This window comes from Rhea pennata, chromosome 1, assembly GCF_028389875.1.
Source record: "Rhea pennata isolate bPtePen1 chromosome 1, bPtePen1.pri, whole genome shotgun sequence".
Lineage (NCBI taxonomy): Eukaryota > Metazoa > Chordata > Aves > Rheiformes > Rheidae > Rhea > Rhea pennata.
The window spans coordinates 14,842,903-14,870,348 of NC_084663.1; the positions used below are offsets into that span (position 1 = coordinate 14,842,903).

General features: G+C 38.1%; 1 protein-coding gene across 4 annotated transcripts in view; it reads right to left on the minus strand.

The window, feature by feature from the left end:
• SRPK2 (SRSF protein kinase 2) overlaps window positions 1–25,126 on the minus strand; it is a 98,656-nt gene extending 73,530 nt beyond the window's left edge. For all 4 annotated transcript variants that reach the window (XM_062581972.1, XM_062581989.1, XM_062581983.1 and 1 more), the window contains exon 1: window positions 24,933–25,126. In XM_062581972.1, the coding sequence (XP_062437956.1) occupies window positions 24,933–24,970 (38 nt within the window). In that variant the 5' untranslated portion in view covers window positions 24,971–25,126. The remainder of the gene's footprint in view (window positions 1–24,932) is intronic.
• Window positions 25,127–27,446: the final 2,320 nt, after the last annotated feature.

The window sequence follows — 27,446 nt, forward strand, 5'->3', positions numbered from 1 at the left end:
AGGAGGGGAAGATCCAGAACACCTTCATAACTTCTGAATGCATTTTAAAAATAAGCTACATGTTTATTTCTTCTTTTTTCTGTACAACTTCAAAAAATAATAATTAGGAAAAAATAGTTATGGCCTTTTGCTCAACACCTGAAATGGCTTCACCAACTTACCATTCATCATTTCAAAATTAAGTCTTCACAATCAGGAACTATTACAGGAGCATTTTCTAGATAAGAACCTCAAGTCTGTTATTTTAGTTTTGATATACAGTCCAATCACTTCCAAAACCACACATATTCATTTTTACTCACCTGCAGATCTGAGGCTTTATTCACATCATACAGTGATCTACATTACCTAAGTGCTTTAAAAATTTCCCATGAAACTGAAGTATTCCATACCTGGATACGTGAATTAACCAAAGTTCTGCAATTTTACAATGGAACTGGAGAAGGATTGCTATTCTATCACCAGAGAAAGAATAATCAACTACTGCAGCTTTTTTCCTAAAGAAAATATTTTTCCTACCCTACAATCTCAAAGTGATCAGTGTCAAATGTGGTTCATTAGTCCTCAGTAACGGAAAACCTACATTATCCTGTGCCATTTTCACTTTACAACTTGTATCTTCTCAGAAATAAATAAATGTTTCTTGTAAATACACAGAGCCACTTTGAGCTCTGCTAGCAGAAGAACGGCCAGCCTCAAAGTTGCATCTCGCCTATTATCCCGTTTCTGAGAGTGGCTGAAAGCAGACATCTTGGGAAGACTGATCGAATGAGATAAGCAAGTAGTGGCATTTTCTCCAAATACTCACCTAGTTCTGAAGCAATTTGCCATAGGGACTTCTTGTGCTACAAATCTTATCTCTGTATTTAACTGCCTTCAATGAACTCTCTTCCATAAACTCATCCAGTCACCTCTTGAACTGATAAAATTTAATGTTAAATTTTACCATAGAATATTAACGTCCTGCGGACAGGATTTCACCACAGTCACTACCCACACTGGAGGAACAACTTCCTTTTGATCGTTCAGTACTAGCTTGCAAGCTAAACATGGATGATTCTTGTATTGGAAAAAACAGTGAAAGATTATCTCCTTTTTACTATCTTTGTGTCATTCACAATTCTATAGACCTTCATTTTATCTACCCATCAACACCTTTCTGGTGTAAAGATCCCGAGTCCTCTTTGCTGTTCTCTGAATGAAATTTGTTTCATAACCTGAACCAAGTCATTTTTCTCAATCAGTTCTCTATCATAATCTTTCTGAGATGAAGAGCAGAACTGTGTAAAACATTCAAGCCATGGGGCACCTCAAGTTTACATACAGATCACTGTTTCTTTCCTGGTAATCTCTAACTTTCTAATTGTATTTTTTACCATTACAGTACTGAAATGCGATTTTCATCTATTAAATACTACTACAATATTTATGGTAAGTATACTAGATCCCATCACCAGATGTGAAGGTAGAACTGTTTTTCCCCATGAGCTTCATTTTCACTTTACACTGAATGCTATCTAACACTTTTTGATGTACATTAGCTCTTCCTCTTGTACAGTTTTTCCAAATTTTATTCCAGTCAGCCCTCCATTTTACTATCCAGAGTAAGTTAGTAATATCAAAAACTTTTTTCAACTTACTATTCACCCCCTTTAAAGATCATTTATGAACACAGTATATGGTACACATGCCAACACAGATTCCTAGGACACTACAAGTGACCTCCTTCTACTGTTGAAAATCACCATTTATTCTTCCATCATATCTTTTAATCAATTCGAGGCAAGGGTGCTCCCTCTTAGCTTTCAGATCCTTCTGTAAACAACTTCCTCAAATACTCCTTTTTACCACCTCCAAAATCTAAGTAGACTGTATCAACTGTGAACAAGCTTGCTGATTACCTGAAAAAGCTTCAACATGTTTTTGAAATTTGATTTTTCTATAGAAATGCCAGATTGACTTTCTTATGATTTGTCATTTATCCAAGTGTGAATCTGTTCTTCATTATAGCATCTAGAGAATTTATCTGGTACAAATTGCAGATTTATTGCTTTGTAGTTTCCCCGATCTACACTAGAACCCTTCTTAAAAACTGGCATCTAATTCAACATTTTCCAGTATTCAGCCACAATGGTGGTATGAAGCAAAGGTTTACATATCACAGTTTTCAGCTCAAACTGCTCCACAAATCACAATTTTGCATCTACCAGTTTTGTCTTTTTGGTCCATTACCTCTTTTATAGATACTAAAATCTTGTTCACATTCTCTAATGAGTCTCTCAGAAAGAGGGTTCTGGCATGTGAACCACTAGAAGCTCATACACAGTGAACACGAGCAAAAAAATAAATAATTTTCTCTGTTAGCTTTATTCTCTCCAAGCATTCCTATCACCTACAGGCCTTAGACATTCTGCCATGTTTTAAGCTTTTGTTTCTCCTGGAAGGATGCTAGATCTTAACATCCTCTGGTCACTGCTACTGAGTGAGTGCTTCAAGGACCTCAGCACTAGTTGGACTGAATCAGAGGTTGAGTCTCTTAGGTCTGTTTCTTGAATTCACAGACTGTGTTAAAGTGTCAGCATCAACCCTCAGCGTGGCCAGAAAGTCTTCCATTCCTAATATATTTCTGTTACCACTCTTTACTTCCATCACCCTATCAGTCAGCATTACCATTTGTTTCAGGTAGGTACTTTTCCTATTCTGAAACCAAATTAGGATAATATACAAACAAAAATCTTGTTTCAGATGTTGCAAGTAATACAACACAGTTACAAATGGCTGTAAAACACAGAGGTGAAGAAAAAAATGTTAATCTATAAAATATAAAGAAGGAAAATCTTCCTCTGTTCCTTTATCCACTGACCTGCTGTGAACTTCCCTCCATCCCTGACGTCAGGAAATTTTCTGCGTATTTCATACCTAAATTGCATCCATTTGTATGATGCATCCTTCCCAGTGGAACATACTGGCTTTTATAACCTCTCCTTCTTGTTTTTCTTTTTTTTCTCTCTCTTCCCCCTTCCACTCCTGCCCCCCCCCCCCACCAAGGGCCTGAAAGTAGGAAGATTTCACATACAGTTTTATGAGGCAGGGGAGCCAGTTTCACAGTTTACCATTCCAAACACAGGAGAGGACACACTTCACTTCAATGTTTTTCATCTGCCTCCAGCTGCTCCCCCATTCCTGTCACTGACCATGGACAGGCACTGGAATTTACTGAATTCCAGTGTGAACCTCTCCAATTCACTAAAGAAAGGAAAAAAAAATCCCCAAAGCAAATCAAGCTGGTTAGCGTTTCCGCCCCAAGTTAAAAGTAGTGCACAGAAAGGCCCCATGAGTGACAGAGCTGGTGCAAGATAGGGCATAGAATACACACACCACAAGAAAAAATAAGCCATCACTTCCCACTCCTATGTTTTTGGTGGCAGGGAGCTTATTCCCCTGCTTTGCCTCTCCTAAGGGCTGAGAGTCACTCTGCAGGTCACTGATACACACTGAGCCAGCCTGACAGCCTGCTGCCCCTGGAAGACGCAGCCTTGCTCCCCGCTCCCATACTCACGGCATGCAAACCTGCCCCTTTCCTTTCTACCAGCTCTACCGCTTGCTTATTCACTTTTTTTGGAGCTTGGTTTAATCAGCTAAAATGTGATGCACAAGTGGCAGAATGAGTGCAAATGAAGGGGTAAGATGATGCAGACAGGAGCGCATGTAAGAAGGATAAGTCATTTCAGTGATAATGAGCTACCGGATTTGTTTAGTTTATCTGATACACCTTCTGAGTAATACTTCTTGCAGTTCTCTCTTCAGAAACTGTCAGAGCAAGGCTTTACAACCAACTTAAGCTGATCTAAGACCGTGCTTCCAGTCTGGGAGTGGGGAGGGAACTGTCCTGCCTTCCGCTCGTTTTCCACAAGTTCCTTACGAGCTCTGCAGTAACACACACACCGCACAAACGGCAGAGAAGGGTGAGCGCGGGCGACTCTTACTGCCTTCTCATGCAGACCAAAACTCTGAGCTAAAAGTAAGCCTGGGCAACCCACCCCGGACATTTTTCTTGTAAGGATATTGAGACAAGCACACACATGTATGTACACACACATACGCATGCACAATTTTCTCCAACTCCCAAATTTGCTATTCTCTCAGTTTGTGCAGAAGTTTGTCCATGTACTCAAAAAGTCAATTGCTTATTAGCTTTCTATGCACATCTCAGCATCATCTTAACTAAGCTATACTGACCAGGTTAATTTGCCATTCTGCATGATAAATTATAATAAAGAAGAAACCAAACACTTTTGAACAGATGCTCTCCTTAATACTGCAGAAAATTTATAAATGAGCAAAAATTACATAAAGATGGGCAGTATTATCTCCTTTTGGAGGTGAAACAGTTTGTCAAAGGTAAAAGTCTCCTAAATCTTACCATACGAATAGAATTCCTTTTCAGGTTTTCCTTGATTTTCAGAATTAAACTGAATCATGCAATATTTATAATCACTGAATATTGCACTGTTTAATTTTGCAAGCCCTTCTTTCTTTACAAGTATTGCAGGAGAGTAAATGCCACCACTCTCACCAGCTCGTCTTGTCAGAGGTTTACCGAACAGTAAATATTCTCCTCCTACCTCCAAACAGGACTATCAACAAGGTAACACTGTCTCCTGAGGCTACTAAGCCTCAGATAAATGTCTTTTCATATAAGCATGCTCTAGCTATGCACTGTTCTAACACTAACATCTTCCCTTTAACAAAACTATAACAGGTTTTGGGCAGACTGAACTTAAAACACTTGTTACGAACTATAATGGGTGCTTTCATATTTCAAATGTGTCTTTAACAGCATTTGATCTCCACTTCCCAGCTGATGTAAGTAGATCACTGAAATGGCCAAACATACATGAAAGGCTATTTTCCAGGGCTTTTTCCCCCCCATTTCAATTCAGAAAACTTTCTTTTATGTTATTATTGAACTAGGTTAAGTATTTAGGAGAATTTTCTCCTCCAAAATTTGTCTTTAAAAAAATAAAAAATAAAGCTTTACCATTGATTACAGATTAAAACACCTTATCCCATTCCACAAGTAAGTATTTGTTGCTATGCATCGTAATCTAAGGAGGATGTTACACTGTGAACACACTACTACTTGAGAAGCATTTTAATCAAGCTGCCAGTGCCCTGCCCAAGCAGCAATTCCGTTTTCAGAAATACACAGACAACACACAACGCACAGCACGCGTGTTGCATATGCAAACCTTCTAAGTGAAAATGTTACATTACTAAACAGATAATAGCAAAACCAAACTGCTAGTGGAGCTCCCACTTGAGTTCCACAGCCAATGCTGGAGCATAGATGTTATCATCAGCTTTCCTCCTCCTTTCCTTTTTCAAGAATTAAGTCTCTGCTCTGGAGGATCATAGTTTCGCAAATATGAGCTAAACTGATGGCACTGTTGTGTCTTCCACAGTTTTTAAAAATGTCAATGCCTCGATTCTCCAAACTGTGTTAACAAGAATCAGAATTTAGCTTTAAGAAAGCTTAACAGCAGCAGTGAAACTGTTAAGAACTCCTGCAGCAAGAAGTTAAATTATACTGCACAAATTACTTGTTGCTGCTGATCTGTGAAATAGAAGATAAAACAGACACTGGATTAATTAATAGTAGAGAAAGACATAAAAAAAATAGAAACTGTAAAAATGCTGGGATATCCAGCAATCCTAGCTGTCTTTCGAGAGAGGTGATAAGCACATCGTATCTCCTCCTGAAGGGCAGGAAATGGTACTGGACAGCTAGGATCCAGGGAAAAAAAAAATCCACTGAAATCTTAACGTTCATTCTCCAACACTGGCAGGAGCTGGGCAGCAAAGCTCTACAAGAGCAAATGAACCTGTGCTTTGCTGGCAAGCTCTTCCTCTATCCTGTCTTCCACATACAAGTTTAAGTAGCAGTTGACTTTGAAATTTTCTTCCAAGCCGTATTAATACATCTGAAAATACCTGATGACTTTCTCACTATTCTCATTTCAGTTTAACATACATTAAGCCCAAGATATCTAATCATTTGTCAAGATGAAATAGTCATCTACATATAGAAGGATATACACTTATTGTACATTAGAGGAATTACTGGCAATTTGCAGTTCATGCTAGAACTGGATTAAACTCTGTTATGTGGAGTTATGCATAAATTCTGTCAGGTATTTGATAATAAAATACATTGAAAGACATGACTGAAATACAGCGGGTTCAAAACAAACAAGCATTAACTTAGATTAACTTTTTTCAGATTTTTCTGTCAAGTTCTAAAATTTGAATCACAAAACAATTCTTTTTTTAGCCGATATTCAAGGATTGCAAACTGTAACAATAAAGGGAAATACAATAAAAAAATACATAAAACAACGCTGAATTGTTAAGACTAATTTAAAACAAGTGCAAAAGAATTCTAGAAGACTTTTTTTAAACATTAATGTTATTACTGTTATTAAAAAAAAACAAACCAAAACAAAGAAACTCCATAACTCATGGAACACAGAATTATTATTAGGTCAACAGAGACCAAAGGAGCCCTAGGGGGACCCTGCTAAAACCCCATGCAGCGAGAAAATTTCCAGGGAGCAGAAGTCATCACCTGACGGCGCCGGCGCACCGCTGCTCACAAGGGAGAGGGCGGCCGACGGGCCGGGACAGGGAAGGCGGCTCCGTCCAGCGGCTCAGCCAACCTCCCAAGGAGGACCCTCGCCAGCCGCCTCTCCCCGGCTCCTCTCCTCCCGTCCCCACGCAGGCTCTGCCGTTCCCCTCATGCCCCGGTGAAGGGGTTCGGTTCGCCCACGTGGCAAACGCCGGGGGCAGAGAGGGGGGAGGACGAGCGGCACAGGCGGAGAGCTGCAGCTCGGGCCAGATCACCCAGCTGGGGTTCAGAAACGCGCGCCCTGTTCGAGCGAGGTCGGGCCCTCACGGCCCCACGCACAACGCGGCTCGCCTCCCCCTTCTAAGTTGGTGGCAGGCACACAAAGTATTGGGACAAGCTGGTCGTCAGTACCAAAACTCACTTACGGAATTTACCCCCAGGAAATCCATGAGACACCCACCTAGGAAACAACTGAGGCACTTCAGACACCACTAGCTCTCTAGCTACGTTTTCTATGCCAGAAATCAGCCTTCGTGTACAGAAAGGGAGCACGGGATCAGCCAACCTTATACCCCGAATCTTGGTTCAACTCCCGCCTCTAACGCGGGTATCAGCGCGCAGGGACGGATTCCCCCGCGCCCCGCCGCAGGGCGCCAGGCGCAGCGCTGCCGCGCGAACCGAGCGCTCCTCACGCTCCTCACGCTCCGCTGCTCCGCGCGGTTACAGGCAGCCGCTGCCTCTGCCCAGCGCCGCACTGGGCACACGTGCAAAAAGCTGGAGGAGCCCGTCCCTTCGCCACCGGAACAGCAAAAATATCTAGAACACAAGCTACACTGAAAGGTAAATCGAAGTATGTTAAAAATAGTAAAGCATGCACACAACAACCTCAATTCCTCTCTGATCCATGATCTCATACGTAACACGGAAAAACAAAAATTACACTAGTCCCAAGTATTTACAAAATGGCCTAGAAGTAAAGCAGTGCGAGTATTATAAATGCAAAATAGTTTGAGAATCAGACGTAGGCCTTTCCTTTGGCCTGTCGCAGGCTGGGAACGTCAGAGACGGCACAACCTGATCCCGAGGGAAAAGCAGTGGCTTACATTGCTCCGCTGAAAACCCTAAGGACAATTCAGCTACGGTATTGATGAGGTCTACAGGGAGATACATCACGCCTTCCTTGGGCAAGGATGTTATAATCATCCGCCCAGGAAAAAGTGAGATAGGAACAGGAATACCAGCCAAAGATATGTATTTCCAATCAAGATAGGGACAAATCAATACAAGCTTCTTGAAATCAGAGTTTTACCAGCCTCAGCAGCTGTACCTTTCATTAAAAAAAGAAAAACAAATGAAAAAGGCAAGAAATACTCAACTAAATTAAATATATAATTTTTTAAACAATGTATTGCAATTACACACATCATTGTACTTATGTTTTACAGGAAGGGATATTTTAATTTCTCAAAATTGAGCTCTCATTCCTTCAAGAAAACAAAATCTGATGAAAAATCTTTACCTTCAGAGAACACACACATCCCATCTTTTCAGTCATATTCAGCTGGAAGAAGAACATAACTTAACATCTTTCAAACTGAGAAGCCCAGTTTTTGGATTAAGAAAAATCAAATCACTTGAAAGAAAACTTTAAAACAGACAAATCACTGTTAACCTCTCTTGTGAATAAAACATTTCCCCTTTGTGTTTATAATGTTTCTGAACTTAATTACCTCATAACAGCACTATCATCTTAATTATGTTTACAGTTTCCAGTTCAACATTACATGAGTCTGTATTGCTCTAAAGTACGCCAATAGAGCAACATACAATTGAACTGAAGCTATTGTTAAAAATAAAAAAATCTCAAGCAAATATGTAATATGAATATTTAGCTGATTTCGCAAAAATTAAACTAGTATCAGTTATACTGGAACAGTAATTAGCAGTATCTAGTCGTATTTGCCAAACTTAACTTGCATAATGCCCATAAATCCCAGAAAAAAAATATATAATACATTTATTACAACAGTATAAATAATATTATCCCTTCTGCATATTTTATAGTATTCTTTGTGATCCTTAAGTTCAACATATATACTGCCTTTCATAATTTCTAATTGCTTCTCTTAGATTAGTAAAGATTTGTATTTTGAAGTCAAATAAAAACACAGAATAAAACTAAGAGATGAGTTACAAACTCTTAAGCTTTCATTTTAATATCCAGTTAGTGATTCAAACCAAACTAATCATCTCTGCTGATACTTTGCTGGCACCATAAATAATTCTACACAACAGCAATTTAAAAGCTCCACTCTGGCACACAGAACTACATTGTGCGTTTTGCTCGAGTTCTAGCGATTCCCAATACATGCAGTGAAATAAACCTCAACTGAAAACAGACTTTTCCATTACTACCGAATTATAGGATTGAATGCTAACAAGAGCAACAAAAATGCCAGAAAATAACTGGAAAAACACTCTTACTTCAGGATTTTCAAACTTCACGTGACATTTTAAATTACAAAATTTTGATTTCCAACTCAGAAAGATTTAAAAAGTCACTTGATAAGCAGCACGGATTTTAAACAAAAATATATCAATATCTTTTTAGACCACTCATGACCCATTTACACTTCAAAAACCTTAAAGTAAATGCACTCTACAGAATACAACTCTTAGTTCAGCACCTCCAAACAACCTTGAAACAACATGAATTTTATTACAGTCAACACAAGCAATATTCTTCATAAACTCCAAAGCAGTCTGAGCTCTACAGACCAGCAGACTGCATGTGAAAATCTTGTCAGCATGTTCTTTCTCCTAAGAATACTGCATGATTCCCCTTCCTAAAAAAATTCACTTTTATTTTGCAAGAATTATCCTATTTTCTGATTGCCTGCTGGTTCTTCAATATTCAGGTCATCCAGCAGGCCACCAGCACTACTCAAAAAGCTGTATCATTGCTTGAACGGTACCGTGGTCTATGATACCTCCTATCCAAGGAACCCAAGAAACAAAACGAACAGGGAAGAAAGAAAATAGATGCAGGCAGGGCTAAAAAGGGAGGCAATGTTGCAGTTGTTGGAAACTGTAAAGTTATTACCAAATGCTTTTGTGTAAATCATTGAAGTTTAAATTGTACAAATAGCCCCCTAATTCTCATAACATGCCTATTTTAACAAAAATACAGTGCAATGCATTTTACACATAAATCTTGCGCACGAATATCCATGCTGAGAACAACTTCATTACATTCAGAATGCTTTTACCAATCTTTATTTGAATTAAAAATACAATAGTACTCATTTCACTTGAACACAAAATATTTCAAACTTCTCTGTATCTTTTTTCTATCATCAAATTTTTTCATTTTTGAACTCTGAACAAAAGTTCAATACATTTTTTATATAAATATATAAACATGTTATATATTTATATATATGCTATATATTTATAAAAATAAGCAGCATTCCATATTTTTTGTCAGTTTGAGTATCTGTAGTTTATAATCTATCGCTTGTAATGGGCTGGTACCAGCCTAGAACATACAAGTCATAGATATTAAAAACAACTTTCTAGCTGCTTAATTATGAAGAATACGTTATGGTTTGCCCAGCTGTTACCTCATAGCAGTTTCCATAGAAACCAAAACTAGGAAAATGTTTAAACATCTTTGTTAAGCGCAAACAAAGATGCCCAAGAAGGAAAAGTTTCTGTATGGCATATGACAAGTAAATCAGTCATATATCCTAACGGAGTTAAATCAGTACATAACGAATATAATGCAGTAAAAGCTTTCTCCTTAACCATTAAGGATATGAATTTACCATAAGAGGAAAAATTATTTTAGAATCTGCTGAACATGTAGTAGCTGAAAAACCTAATTTACTATGAACAATCCCATGTATCTTATTTTTTAATGCTATAATAATATATTCTACTGAAATATCTAGAACAGGTGATGAACAGCAATCAAGCACTTCCCTTTTTGAACGCCTGTCTTCTTCAAGACCACTGTAAAACTGCTACCTATACAGATCTGACCTGATTCCTACCCTAGATGAAAAACAGCTAAATATCAAATATTGAAGTGAAGTCTAGAAAAAGCTAAGGGAAAAATGTAAAGACAATTGTATACTTAAGTGAAGCCTCAATTACTGCAGCAGGCAAAACAAATAGCCAGAAAGGGATCTACTCCAGCAAGACGACTTTTGGCCAGGCATTTTTGCAGGTTTTGACTTTATGGCCAATAACCAGAAACATATAGAACTATATCAAAGAAAAGCTAAGCACTCTCACGTGAATTATCTGGTTACTGAGAAAGGTGTTTTTATAGAAAAAGATACAGACCAGCTAAAAAAGCAGTAAGTCTTATGATTACAGTACAAGTATAGAAGAATGAAAACCAAACTCCTGATGCAAGAAGGCTTCATTTTTCAAACAGAAAAGCTTTTAAGAAATCCAGTATTTTTCAGTTATAGTTTCAGCTGAATTTCAAAAAGGGAGTTCTATCCAAATACTCTGTTTTCACAGTCACAGACTAGTCGAGATTAGAAGACATCTCTGGAGATCATCTAGTCCAACTCCTTGCTCAAGTAGGGTCACCCAGAGCAGGCTGCCCAGGACCATGTCCAGCTGGGTTTTCAGTCTCCAAGGATGGAGACTCTGCAACCTTTCAGGACAACTTGTTCCAGTGTTTGACACTAAAAATGTCTTTTTTTCTTATGTTTAAATGGAAGTTCTTGTATCTCCGTTTTTGTCCATTGCCTCTTGCCTAGTCACTGGGCACCAGTGACCAGAGTATGGCTCCATCTTCTTTATTCTCCCCCATCAGGTACTTATACACACTGGCAACATTTCCCTGAGCCTTCTCTTCTCCAGGCTGAACAGTCCCAGCTCTCTCATCCTCTCCTTGTATCACCAGTCCCTTCATCATCTCAGTGGCCCTTCACTGGACTCGTTCCAGTAAGTCCATGTCTCTCTTGTACGGGGGAGCCCAGCACTGGACACAGCACTTCAGCTGTGGCCTCACCAGGGCTAAGCAGAGGGGAAGAATCCGCTCCCTTGACCTGCTGGCAACTGCCTAATGCAGCCCAGGAGGCTGTTGGTCTCCTTTGCCACAAGTTTACATTGTTAGTCCATAATCAACTTGTCCACCAGGACCCCAACTCCTCCTCTGCAAAGCTGCCCCCAGCTGGTCAGTTCCCAGCCTGTACCGATGCATGGGGTTATTCCTCCCAAGGTCTGCACCTTGGGACTCGGCATTTTCCTGTGTTACACTCCATGAGGTTCCTCTCTGCCCATTTCGCCAGCGTGTTGAGGTCCTTCTGAATGGTAGCACAACCTTCTAGTGCATCAAGCATTCCTTCTAAGTTTGTATCATCTATCAACTTGCTGAGGGTGAACTCTGGCACACCATCCAGGTCAAAATGAAGATGTTAAATGGTATTGGTCCCAGTATCAGTTCCTGGGGGACACTACTAGTGACTGGCCTCTGGCTGGAGTTGGTGTTGCTGATCATAGCCCCTCAAGCCCAGCAGTTTAACCAGCTTGCAATCGACTTCACTGCACTTACCCAGCCCATACTTCATCAGTTTGCCTACAAGTAGGTTATGGTGAACAGTGTTGAAAGTCTTGATAAAGTCAAGATAAAACAACAGCTAGTGTTTCATCAATATTAAAAATATTTTAAGCCTCTAACATTTTTGTCTTTCCATATATATGCAGAACATCTTTTTCTGCATCACAGTAACTTCTATTTGTTTCTCTTGTAAACTCTAGCTAGCATAAGCTAACTGGTTATCTGTAATACTTTAAAACCTCTGTCAAAAAGAATAAATAGGAAACAGCAAGTACTACCATATTTTCATACTTACAACTTTCACTTCAGTACTCTGCATCTCTTTCAACCTATCAGTGTGTGAAAAAAAATTTCAAATAGTCAACACAAAACAAAAGGCAAGAGTAATAATGCAAGCAGACTACAGAGGACTATGAGCAGGAATGATGACTGGGTGTAACATGACATCTCTGGGATAATTGTTTTCTTATAGTATTTGAACGTAAAACTCCACTGCAACTGAATCTCAGCTTTCTTTTTACACGCAAGAGCATACACATGAACATATAATAGCTGTGTGGACAAAACAGCTAGGCCTTAGAAGTAGTTTAGAGTGTCAGGAAGCCATAAGAGTTGCAGAAGTTTCAGGAGTTAATGAAGGAGATGTACGTATGTGTGTGTGTGAGCTTCAGCTAACTCTTATGGGCTTAGACCACTGCAGCAGGACAATCAAGCATCAAGTGTAATCTAGAGCCAGGATATCTACAAAAGCAAACCAGTTGCTTAGAGGAAAAATAAAAAGAAAACAAGGATGGAATAGAGCTGAACAATTTTGCCTAAAGAAGTCTAGTGAAGATTTGGCAGAAGTCTGGGAAGATCCTAAAGAAGATCACATCTGTCTATGAGAAAGGCCTGACTAGAGCTATTTACAGTAAAGGGCAGGAGTCTTCAGATGCCAGGCAACATGACTTGGAAAGAAACTGTAGAGTTTAGCAAGTGACTAAAGGGATTATAGGGTGTGTAAAGTCTTTTTTTTAAGTTATATTTTAAGTATGACACTGTTAGCCTAAAAAACTAATTGCTGTGATCAAGCTGCTTGCTAAATAAATCTGTATTTATCTGCGATCGAGACTGATAGTTAATAGCTAAATACCCTCCTTTTAAGCTAAATAAAAAACGTAACAAGAGAACTTCTATATAACAGCTGGGGGAAAAAAATTAAAAACACTGTCCAAAGCAATGGCATATCAAATCTAGTCAGACTGTAAGCTGTGTGGATTGAAGTATTTTATAAAAAAAAATTGAAATTAACAAAGCTGAGGAAAAAATGGTTGCAGTTTTATATGCCTAGGGCATTAAACAGAAAAAAAAACAACAAAAAATACAGTGTCTGTGAGCTCACTAAGGTGGAGGAACTAGTCTGTTCCCCCCCCCCCCTTTGCTACAGTATTTGCTAGATAAGCAGATTTGGAAACATCACCGAAACAGCTGCCTGTTGAGCTTTGTTTCTACTCGGTTCAAGCAAACAGAGCTCTGTTTACATTCTCAGTAAATAAAGAGGACTGCACGTACACACACACTCACAAAATCCCACAACCTTCAAATCACATAATCTATTTCTCCTCCTAAGAGCAACAACTTGGCAAAACCTCAACTATTAGCTAACTCCTGGACTCTTACTGTATTAGAAGTAATACATGCCAGGTTTTCTGGATGCAGATGTCAGATAGCCAAATACTGCCCAATATATGTTGTGGGTCTGTTTTTCGCCTGCTCAGCTACTTTGCAATGGAATTGAGCACCCTCAATACTTGCAGGTCAAACCACTAGCCTTCCTGTCCACCTTAGAGATATTACTCCCCCTCTAAACAATGATATTTGATTGCCTTTTGCCTTTTTTTTTATGCAGTCCCAAGAAATACTACGCAATTGTCATTATGAGACAGTTCTTTTATTTTCTGGATGAGAATGAACAGAGGGAACGTGTCTAGTTTGAGCTGTTTATGCTCCAGCACTCCTACCCATTGCGTGTCCCCCAGGCACCTTATCGCAAATGGTTTTGCAACAAACAGAGCAACATTTCTGTGGTGCAAGGAGCACTATTTTCTAGTGGTCACTGCTGAGCTTTGTCTGTGCTAGTAAATCTGTATCAGACTAACATCTCCAGCAGGTGTGAAGTCTGAAGCACAGTGTATGTATTTAACATGCTGTAAGAAGACAGCCCAGTTTTTCTTTCTAGAGATGTTTCTCTGTAAACTGAATAGGAATCAAGAGACTAACAGAGCTCTGCAACACTGTCAATGTCCAGAAGGCCAAAAAGCTGGAGAAAAGGAATTGCATGTTTTGTATCCTCAGCAGACTGCAGCCTTTTGGATGTTCCCATCATATCACCAAAAATCCCTTTCTAACAGGTGCTACCAGGCCCTGGGAGATAGTTAATGATTCCAGAGAGATTAGTGTCTAATGTACTAGAAAAAACAGATCCAGCAGGGATCAGGGAAAACAATAGGTAGAGGAGCCCTGGTAACCTAATCAGTGAAAGAAGATTATTGCCTGAAGGGTTACAGGACTTATTCTGGGATGCAGGGGAAAGAGCATTTGGGATTCTGTAAAATTTATGGGATGCTTTAAGGGGATTATGAGAACATGCAATACTTATGAAATGTTTAGAGGAAGCAAACAGAAGTGGAGAAAGAGAGGGATAAGGTGGGTAAAGGAGGATCACGCATAGGGAAATAGTGGGGAAAGATAAATGGGGAAGGTCCAGCATGAACAGGCTGCTAGTCAGCACGCTTATCTGATTGAGCCCAGCACTTGATCACTACAGCCTATCATGCAGTCATTAAATCCTATTTCTAACTATCTTCTGTGTAGGTGTATTTTCTGTTCTGACAGCGTACGTGTGAAAGCCAGTGAAATTCAAGCCAGACCAGCCACCTAGTAAGGTAAAAGGTCTAAGTACCAGCAACTGGACTGGGACCACAAACCTCAGGGCCTCAAGAGTCCAGCTGCCAGCAATCAAGTAAGAACAAGGGGTCTAGGTGTCAGCTACTAGACAGTGTGTCTAAAACGAGCTACTGGAGTGACCCATTTAGTGTGCATCTTTGTGCGTATAAATCCCCTAGTGGACTTCAATCCCGACGAGGTGGAAAGGGGCTGTCCAGGTATTCCGTATTTGGTGCTCCGTGTACATTTAGTGAGTGTCGCTAGAGGTATTGTTTTAAGTCTGTGCTGGTCTGTGTGACAAGCCGTGCCGGGGGTGTGGGTGGTGCACGCATGTGCTGTGACTAAGCGCTCAGCCTCCTTACTGGCTGGCCCTGGGGAGAACTAGCAGCCTTGCTTCTGCGCGGCTGGGACAGGACGAATACCCCGGGCTCCCAAGCCTACCGCATTCGGCTACTTCTAACAACTGGTTGGGCTAAAAGGACATGCACATCTACCAAGTTTCTTAGTAAAACTCTCAGTAATGCTTTGAAGTGTGTAACTCCACTACTGTGAAACTCTCAATCTGCTTCTGATTTGAGTTCAGTATAAAACATCTATGCCTAAGTTGTTGTGCACACAGGAAAACTTCTTGTTGGAATACATTCAATTCAATTTCACTAAAAAAAATTGTAAACTATTAAGTATTTTAAATGAACAGTGCCTGAAAAATGCTAATACATTTTTCTACTATCTTCTACTCTAATTGAACGTCATCTTGTTCTTTTAATAGCCCTTGAAATTCCTGAGAGCTAAACATGTTTGAAAGGAATCTTGCCTGGATCTTTCCTATCTGTTTTCTTCAAGAGACAGTTGTACACCATAATGGGAGAGTAATACACACAAAGCAAAAATAGTCATAAAATAGAATATATGTAAATTAAATTATAAGAATATATTTAATAGGTTTACTTTGGAGAAACTTGTAAACGGACTTCCATCTTCAAATACTAGCAGCCTGCACAAGCAGTCACACATTGCATGGCAGTGTACTACAAGCAGGGAGCCCAAGGAACAGGGACTCCACTCATTCAACAGTCCACCCACAGGTGCCAAGAGCACTTGGAAGGTTGGTGATAAAGAGGAAGAGATGGGGTGTTTTCTTGTTCACTGGTAATTTCCTTGCAAGTTCAGCATCCTTTGTCTTCTGTCACAGAAAAGAAAAACATATCGAGGAAGACCATCTTTTTATTCGGCTTTCTAGACTGATATTCTGAAACATTAATTACCTGGGAAGGAGCCAAGAGATTTCAAGATAAGTGTATAAAGACTGTTTGGACTCTAATTTATATTATATTAGAACAAACTATTTTAGCTAGTAAAAGTGCTCACCACATTACACAGTAGTTCTGTGCCTGAAACATCCGACCTCTGAGTAAATTTATGCTTCAGAATCACTATGTTTAATTATCTTCTTCATACTTCTTAGGGAAGTCTTGGTCCTAGGCAGTATTAGTCTTTTCAGAAGCAGACATCTGTCCTAGCTAGGACACCAAGCAGCAGTGGCAGTTCCTGATTCTTGCTACATGACCAATAGGACCTATCAAAAAGGCTTTCAGCTATTGTACTGGAAACAATAAAACACAGCTCTGAACAGGATACCACATGTGGTGCTCCAGCTTAGTAAGGTAATTCTTTTTATGGATGAATTGGTAAAGAACACAGCTAATTCCTAACAATGTTGAACTTAGTTTCTGGCATAGATTAAACAGAGATTGATATGCCCATTTGGTATGTAGCCATGACAGCAAATCAATGTATTGGTGAACAGCAGCTAAAAAGGCAATGAGAACCTGAAGGACCTGATGATGGATAGAATGATGAAACAGTCACCTGTCCACTGATGCCCATATGAATTTGGAAGCCCCTTTCCACCTCCACATTTGTAAAAAATTACTGTTGGAGATTTGATACAGTACCTGTAATTGTGGTTACAAAATATAGTAATACTCTTTTTAGTATTATTAGTGACAAAAAATATTCTGCTAGTTTCTCCCAGAACTATTGCTAATATCTAAGCTTTGACAACACTTAGCTTTAGAAGAGTTTCTGCACTAATATGGCTTCTTGTGTCCCAAAAAGGAGATATACAATTGATCCATCTCCATAAACATTAGTACTTAGCAACAAAAGTTTAGTCAGGTCCTTGTCTTCTGAGGAAGACAGTGGTTAACCCAGTAGATTTGGGGCACAAGCAGCTGCTTCTTGAAGACAAAGCATTAAACTCATAAAATGTCTCGTTACTCTCCAATGACATTTTGTCAAAAGGAAGTAGCTTTAAAAACTTCCTATGGAATTACACTGCTCCAAGGCTTGGAGAAAAAAAATGGTCTTCAGATTAATCAACAAAATATTAAAATATGTATATTTCACAAGATTTCAACAATGAAAATATGATCTTTTTAGTGATATTTATGTCACTAATTTAGAATTATTTGTCATTTTGGAAGACTACAAGATAAAGTTAGAATTAGGGCACATTCATCAGTACAGAAAGGTTAAAGTGCCTTCTCAGTATCCCATTAAACATAACGGCCAAACTTCACACAAACAGAGCACCTAATTGAGATATGGTTCTTATTTTGAATGCTGTACATTCACAGAAGAGAAGCAATCAACTAGCCTGACCTAAAGCCTTGATCAGATTGAAGAGACTTGTGCTGATGAATTCAGTAAAGAACTGGCATTCCTTTATTTGCAGCATATAAGACAGGCAGAGCTTGGAGCTGCATGCATTTGTTTTGCTATTGGTGTTTTAAGGAATAAAAAGAGAAAGCAAACAGGAAGCAAAAGAAAATAACAATCTACCATCCACCTAGTCACAGTCAGCTGCACAACTCTGGTAGCATCATAAATGAGATGACTTTCATAATGTCTTTAAGGTTCTTTCATAATGTCTTTAAGGCTGTTCAGATGTTGTTAGAGAGCTTACCCAAGCCTAAGAGTCATACATAAATACACAAATATGCAACAGAATGAACTCTTAAATCAATATACATTTAAACTTGTAGCTTAGATACTCATGGCAACTACATCAATTGTATATCACAGAATCATAGAATCAGTAAGGTTGGAAGGGACCTCTGGAGATCATCTAGTCCAACCTCCCTGCTCAGCAGAGTCACCTAGAGCATGGTAGACAGGGTTGCATCCAGGCGGGCCTTGAATACCTCCAGAGAAGGAGACTCCACAACCTCTCTGGGCAACCTGTGCCAGTGCTCCGTCACTCTCAAAGTGAAGAAATTCCCCCTCACGGTCAGGCAGAACTTCCTGTGCTTCAATTTCTGCCCATTGCCTCTTGTCCTGTCACACGGGGCAACTGAAAAGAGTTTGTCCCCATTCCCTTGACACCCTCCAGATACTTATACACATTGATCAGATCCCCCCTCAGTCTTCTCTTCCCCGGGCTGAAGAGGCCCAGCTCTCGCAGCCGTTCCTCACAGGGCAGACTGTGATGCCCAGAGCCCTCTGGTCCTCTCTGTAGCCCTCTGGTGGACTCTCTCCAGTAGCTCCATGTCTCTCTTGAATATCAATGAAAACATATCACATCATAATAAGTTCATGGAATAATACGAACATCTAAATATTCTGTTATTTGTTTTTAAGTATAGAATACAAAAGATGCAGAAAACTGCAACAGAATTTATTCTGTAACACAGGACAACAAGAACAGAAACGGCAGTAATTTGGCACAGGTACCCATTGCTTTGTGCAATCCATGAGATAATGTTCCTTCAACATTTGGCTAGGGGCCAGGAGCAGACACTTTAGTGAAAGCATGATTAAGACAATGATCAGGCAAAAAACTTCAGGTCATGAAAACAGGCTAAACTGTAATATGGAAAGCTTTTCTTAAAATTAACTGTTATTTTTTCTCTGACCTTTTTCCCCAAGTAAAATCAGACACATACATTTATCTTGGAAAGATAAAATATTTTACTCAAATTGTGTCTTTTTATGTATTCATATATGTGTTTTTAGACATTAACTAATTGTGTTCCAATGAATGCCAGACTGATTGGATTAGTTTCCAAGGAAGAACAGTTCATATACAGGATAGTCATATAAATCCCTGGCTCTTTCAATTTCTCCCTTTTCCAATGACCTCTCATCTTAGTTGCAACAGTTAAGTGCAAACAACTGAGATTCAAACTCTTCAGAACAAACACCGAAAACTTCCCTGTAATAAAAATTTCACAAACAATTGTATGATGAAAAGATAAAAAGAAAAAAAGAAAAAAACTCAAAGAAGAAAAATAATCCCCAAATAGTGCACAAAAGATAATCTGAATAGTAGAGACACTAATGTAAAACACTTCTACACTTCACTTGTCATTAAATATCAAGGTACACGATTTTCTTAGGTACAGCAGAAATTCCAAGCAGAGCCAAGAACAAAGTGTGTTACTACACACTTCAAATTCTAACCTTTTCAAAAGTTACTGATGAACTGATTCAGTCATTTCAGTCACCGTCAGCATATTCAGACCTAAAAAGTGCAGTGACCCTGAGAAATATCACCTTCAGTGAAAAAGCTGTTCCACAAGTGCCTATTTCTACGTATGTTATTTCCATTTTTTCCCCCACACAATCACAAAAGCAAGTTGCAACACCCATCCCTTCTACATCCCTTTCGTATTTCACTCAGAAGTCTGGCACACGAAACCACTGAGCCTGTGAAATATCTAATATGAAAAATATACGAAGACTAGGATCTCTTTTGGTCCAATTTTAGTCATCTAAAAATTAAATATCTAATTTAAGATAGCTACACAGTCTCCTTACACTGTCACTGAGTAGTCAGCTCTCCTATGGGGGAATGAAGCTCATCCCTGAATAAATAGCTTAGGCCCCATGTTAAAATAGGATAACTTCCTCCCTAAATGTGAAATAGCATAAGATAAAGCATGATAAATAGCAGTATTAGTTTGTAATTTTAAAAAAGGGAAATAATATACATGTTCATCGTTATTACACATTATTTTAAATAAAACTAAAAAAGTTAAAAGCAATGCGATCAAGAGTACTATAAAAACAACTTTGACGTGTCCTGAAACAGAAGTTAGGCAGTATTTTTTTTTTATATTGAAGATTAAATACTTTGTTAAAAGTTAGTGGAACTAATGAAATAGTTGCATTATTTTGCTAATTATTTTTTATTTCAATGTTACTTACAAAAATAGTAAATTATTATCATCTTATAATGCCCTATTATCTAATAATTATTACTAAACGTTTATCTGACACACAGCAATATCAGGTCATATTAAATGTTGTAAGCTAATTTTTTCCTCCACTTTTAAATGTGTTTTATTCTTGTAATTCATTACAATAAATAACACTTGTGTCTCAGAAGAAACAGCGCACCCACAATAAAATAAATAAATAAATCAAAAAACCCCCATTGGTTTCTAAACCTGAAGGAAACTTTCAACAACATAGCCCGTTTCACAATGCCTCTTACATCAACTAATGTTAGATCTTTTCTTAAAAAAGGAAACTGACAGTACTCAGTCTCCATCTTTTTCTTCCCCCTCATCGTTTTAGCTTTCTTCCTCTTTCACTTCATCGTTGACTGCATTCTTGGGATGAGCTGATCAAAAAACCATGTGAAAGCATTAAGAAATATATTCAATTTGTTCTGAAAAGACAAATTACAAAGTGGAGTTTACATAGCTTAAGGCTAAAAAATAAAATGGAAATAAAAACAAAGAACAGTTGTCCTCAAACCTTGCTTACACTACCTTCTGCCCCCAAATACTTCTGCATATCTGAATAACAAGACTTCTGCTGTTTTAATGTCATTTGAAAATATCTTCCTTTTGCTGCTATTTATAAAAACCCTCAGAATCATGAAAATCGAATTATGCACATACACTGATTTTCTACTTCAAGACAGCTCATGAGCGGTTGATTGCTATTGATTTTTTAATTTTTGTTTGGAAAAACACTGAAGCATAAATTTATTTTAAAGCAACACATATATACAGCCTTTGCAGAAAGACAGGAAAGAGCAGGTCAAGTACTTCAGACCTATCTATCAGCCTCACTAGTGACCTTTACCAGCAATACCTTGTGGTCTAACTACATGACTAAGATGACATAAATTTAGAATCCAGAAATTCCAGCTGCAAAAATACCAAGTTTTTTGCCCTAATGTACACAAAGGAAAAATATTATATGCATTGAATTTATTGGAAAACAGTCTAAAGATTAGAAAATGATGCGGGTGGAAGAACTGACATTTCTCAAAATGGTATAAAAAACTCCTTATGAGTTCTACAAGGTCCTTAAAGCAATAAAAGAAAGAATAGATACAGCTCAGTAACTGATACAATAAAAATAGGTATTTTTCTTTCTTTGAGGGTTCTTGAAAAACCATTCTCCTCTGTCTGGGGGCTGATACTAGCTTTCTAATGATGTTTGTAAGACTTGGACAAATAATCTTGCATAGCCAGCCCCGAAACCTTCAAAGCACATTCAGGCTACTCGGTAGTCAAATTACTGCTCATTAGATAAAGAAACCAGGTATGTGCTGCATTGTAAGCGTGTTGGAGAAAAGCTTCCCATGGTGCACTTAAAGCTTCTCTCTGTATTTGTAAGAGCTCAGACATAGAAACAATTCAGTGCAACAAGTCGGAGCAGGTTAGTTGACCCGCTGTAACCATCCATGTGCACACTCACATATGTGGTTACCCGGTTACCTTATCACACCATGACCAAGGACTTTGTCACAGGCTGTAACACTTACATGGACAGTAACTGCAGAATAACACTAACCAGTCAGAATTTTAGGACTTGAAGATGCTATTTAATTGTGTCTACCTAAGGAAATATTCCACAGAACATAAAATATCGGTATCTTATCCCTCCATCAGCAGCTAAGTTTTTCTGGTGGAGAGGTGAGGGGAAGTAAAGGACGAACCTTATACAGGAAAACGTCTCAGGTTTATATTAATTAACCTTTCAAGGCTGTAAACATTTTGCAGGATCCTCAACACAGGACTTCATTTTGCTTCTTGCTAATGTTTCCTAAAAGCCTTTCAAAATCATAAAAACGAACCATGCTAAAATAACACCGCAGAATCTCTAACACTTTGAGTTTCAGTAATAGCTAAACCATTCATTATATTCCAGCTTCCCCCTATCAGTTTTTTTTCTCTAGGATAGGATAACATATTGAACTTGCAAACTGAGCAGGAGAACCTGCAAACACCAACAAACTCATGGGGAGAATAAAAAGGGAGAGGGGAAATGATGGGCTACTCTCTCATTCCTTCTCTACTCCTATTCCACCAGTCTCTGTAAAGGCCCGAAGCACCTCCTCTCGCCTGCCCTCCTTACAGGCGAGCACTGTCTAGCAGTCTCAGCTAGTGTGGAAAACAAGAGACAAGCCATGGGCTCATTTAGATCTTCCACCTGGCATCTCAGGGTACTCGAGCTTCACAGAAAGTCCAACCTCTATAAGCTAGGGTAAAAACTAGTAATAATAAGAAGTGCACAAGTCTGCATTAATATTCTATGTTTGTCAAAAATATGTATATTTTCTTGTGTGTTTGTGTGCGCGCTACGAGCACACACTGCAATCTCTCTACACAGCAGACAGACATAGTTTTGTCATTCAGACACTCAATACATCTATTTTTTTCTTTCAAAACATCAAATATAGTAATTTTGAAAGGGTTTTGTATGGAACTAGAAGCTGGTAGAATAGGCAGCAGTGTTTCATAACAGCTTGCAAAAATTCAGTCTATTTTTAGATACAGGAAAAGAATGTGGTTATTTAAAAAAATCTCAAATAATATGTAAAGTTGTTTTTATATGTAACTGCTAATACAAATTGTGCAGCTGATCTGTCAAATCGGTCTCTAAATGAATCATACCACACTTAAATCCCTCAAGAGGTACTTTATATGTATGCACAATATTCACATTTTAATCTTCACTGCAAGTCTTCTGCATTATTTCTTATATCCTATCCATGCATCAAGCTGATGTAAAATCTTCATTTTTAATAAATGGCATTTAAATACAACCCAGACAAATGTATCCTTTTCTGTTTATGCATAATAAACCTTTACAGGGACACATTCATCTTGGACAACTGTTAGCTTAACTACACGCATGTTTTGCTCAAAAATAAATTGATCAGTTCTAGGGTGCTGCAAACCATTCAGATTGGTTTAAAAAATAAAAACAAAAATAGATATATTACAAACTGAATTCTCCCAAGGAATGCCAGCTCTAATGAAAGCCTTCCCAAAAATCAAGTTAACACCTGTTTCCTTTACTATTTTCACCCCATCATCCTCTCTGTTATCATCACCATTTTATTAGTTTTGCATTTAAAAATTTTAAAGTATCAGAATGAGAAAGAGGTAAACAAATAAAATATTAACATTTTCTCCTATTAATCTTAATTTTAAATAAATAAATCAGTAAAATAAATCTCAAAGCTATTATCTCTCTCCATTTTGGAAAGGTGACTTAACAACTCACTCCCCCCCCCCACCATTTTATCTCTCATTGCTCATATTTTTGCTATACTATAGCTAGTGAAAGGCACTATGGTTTCCTGCTATCTTCCATAAATATACTTCAAACTGAACTGCTCAGTTTGATTTTAAAATCATGCATGTCACACAGCACTTGCTCATTTTGAAAGATTTGTCTTTTTCCCTGTTTTCTTAAGATAGCTTTCAGCACGTTATCATGTCTTATTATGCTGAGCCATTCAATAGTGTACTTTAGATAATTTCAGCTAAACAGTCTGAGTGCAGTAAATTAATAGCTATTTTTTGCCAATACCAAATATTAGAATGGCAAAATATAACATTCAGATGGCCTTTCGCACATAGCTGAAATGATTAATATAAATAATTTGACACAAATTGATACTATGTTGCTTCTGGACTTAAGCAATTTTATCAATAAATTTTTGTTACAAATGAGCCTCAAGCAAAACAGGAATGAACGGGCTTGATCTTTTAAAAACAAAAAAATAGTCACTTGGAGATTATTTCATGTCAGAAAACTTACTGTGCATTTAGTACCTCAAAATATTTCTTTAAAATGAAACAGCTATTTAAAATTATTATAATCTGATTGACAGATAAAATAATTGCTTTAAAAACACTTCTGAGTCATTTTGTCCTTACCTGCAGGCATGAACCATTACTGCATGCAGTGACTGCTCCATTTCCTAGCACAGACTTGAACAAGGATCACATCTATCTTACAGAAGGTGACTAATTTGAGGATTTGCGATTCCTGAGCTACTTTGCAAAGGACACTCCCTTTCCACACAACAGGACATGAAACGCTTCACCAAGTTATATTTTCTATTAACCTAAATTCAAAAGAACCCTTTATAACCTTTGAATGATTTTCTAAAACATAACAAAAACACATCCTTAAAAATAAATTTAGAAATCAAGATACTGTTTGCATGAAAGTAAAAAGGAACAAGGTTTGCCAAATCAGCACACACAAACCAGTAGCCTGCTGTATTATGATTTGCATGCTGCAGCCAAGTAGACTTCATCAAAAAAAAAAAAGGGGGGGGGGGGGGAAGAAATCAATAAACCTTTGAAAAAAGGCACAAAGCTAACCCCAGAAACACGGGCTCAATTAATACATTACAATAACCAGCATGCAATACATCAACAACATTAGCAAACTTGACAAAGAAAAAAAAAAGCCCTATGCTGCTGCTTTGCAATGCTACACCATTAATTGTTCATGCAAGAGATGTAGCTGTACCTTTCTGAAGAGGACGACTTCTCAGAGTTAACTGACATCAGCAGCTCAATCTTCTGCTTGATTTCTGGAAAAATCAGAAAATATTCACAACCAAGATTGCCTGCCCTTGCTTTCCAAAGTCTTATAACTAACTGATTTTTTTTTCCTAATCCCTTTTGTTTAAAATGAGGCCACAAGATTCACAGTACTTCTGTGAAGACTGATTCAATCGGGCTATGAAGGAAAAAGCTCCAGAGGCATCAGGCCTTGCTAAACTATGCACATGACTGTTTATGAAAGCAGGAAGTACCATTTCTTTTGAGCAGAGGGGGGTTTCCTTTGCGTAGGGTGAGCCGACACATTCACTACACGATTCTTATCGTAACAACTACTAATTGATGCACAAATTTGCGCTTCTAAGAAAAAAAATTAAAGTAAATGGTTTATGGCATTTATTACTTTTCAGTTTAATTATGTAAACATTATTTGCTACCCTCAGAAACCTTCATTTCAAAAGCCCTGAAAAATATGGCTCTTTGAATCATTTTTGTCACAAAGAATGAAGTATTAAATCAGTACTTGAATACATGGGTTAGAAATCATAAATAGAAAATTCTACACATACTTGGAATTTTTTATTTTAGTGTCCTGCATTTAATTTCATTCAAGTATACTTTGAAAAGTAATATTTGATCTTTCTTCGATTATTTTTTGATACATTAATTACCATTCTAGCACTCACAACCAACCAACAGAAGCATCTACTAGTCTAACCTCAGCTCCAGAACAGAAACACTGAGAACCAGATCAATTTTTACCAGCAGGCCGCTCTCGTGGGGGGGGGGGGGAGTGGCACAGGGGAAGAGGAAAGATAAGATACATTCTTGGGCCATCTGTGACTTGTTTCACACGATCACATCAAAACAAAACATCTGGTTGAAAAACGAATTCAGATTATCTGGAGCTATATGCTTAAGATGTTTTAAGATATTTGCTGTTAAAAAAAAAAAGATTCCATCACAAGTAAGAACATCATTTTAAGATTCTGTCATCGCTGGAGGTAGGAATGCCACCTACAGAAATACTGGGAAGGGCTGTGCAACATTAAGACTACATTCAGTTTTTTACAGCTTAAGTAAACATCAACTATTTGTGATTAAAAATTCTATGATGAGAGTGCCTCAATTTGGAATTTTTTCATAAATAGTATGTATACATATATATACACACACACACACATATATATATAATTATAGATACAAAGTCTCAGAAATCTCTAAAAACAGAAGAGAAACTATATATTTTTTACCCAAATTTTAAAACAATTTAGCATCTCCAATCTCTACTGCAGAGTTTTAAAGTTACAGGGATCATTTTCTGATTTAAGTGCATGTCATTTGTTCTTCCCAAACCGTATCTGGCCAGATAATCCTCCAACAAAAGGAATCTAAGTTCTGCAGTTGCTTCCCAGCACTTTCAGCTTGTACCTCTGAAAGGTCTGTATGCACACAACTGGGTCTACTGCACGTCCACAAGGACCAAGCCAGGCTTACTTCACCATTGCCCACCTGAGGCAGCGGGTGTCCCTCCGCTGACAGGTCTTAAGTAAGACCTACACAGTGAATAAAAATTGAAAACACTGAGCAACCACTCACTCGGTGAAAGAGCTAGGTATGTTAGGGTTAAAAAAAAAAAAAAAAAAAAAAAAAAAAGACAATTCTAGTATGTCATTAAGAATGATGCTGCACTTCATAAAGGCTTCAAGAACAGCTTTAACATTGCCTAGTTTTCATCTAAACAATCATGTTGTTATTTCAAAACAGATTTTCAGTGCAACCTATGACAGTAGTGCCGATCATTCAAGTTACACAATGCACTGGATATATTGTTACTTATTTTGAAGACTGTTTAAAAGAGATGGAGGTTATCATATTAGAGTTATCCTAACACTGTACTTTCCAACATCTTGATGTTTAGACTGTATGAAGGCAGTGCAGAATAGTGGCAAGGGGTAATCAAAAACATTTCCTACAAGACTCAATCAGGTAATTCAGAACATCGCAAAAGCATCTGTGTGTGTTACAATGTATTACCTAGTATAAATGAACATAAAGTTACAGTACTGAATTTCAGCTTGAAAACTGAAAGAGATTGCATTTAAGATAATTTTAGATAGTTAATTCAGAAAAAATTACTTTGACAAGTCCCCAAATATAGACTGTTTCATATTGCACATGCTAAAAAAAAGTATAGATTGCCGTGCCTTTTTTCCTAATCTAAACTTCCTGCTGTGATTCCACAAACTTTACTTTCTTCCAGTTTCCATTTCCACAGAATAGCAAAGTTTGGAGTTCCAAGCTGCACTGCCTTCGGACTGACCCAAAGAGTTTGTGAGCCGTGGATGCACTGTGTCCTTAAGGATCAACACACTGGTAATTCCCTATTGATTCTCTCTTTATACTCTGACCCAATATGGTCAACAAGAACAGGATGCTTTGTTACACACTTTGCTAGTAGATTTATGTTATCAGTACT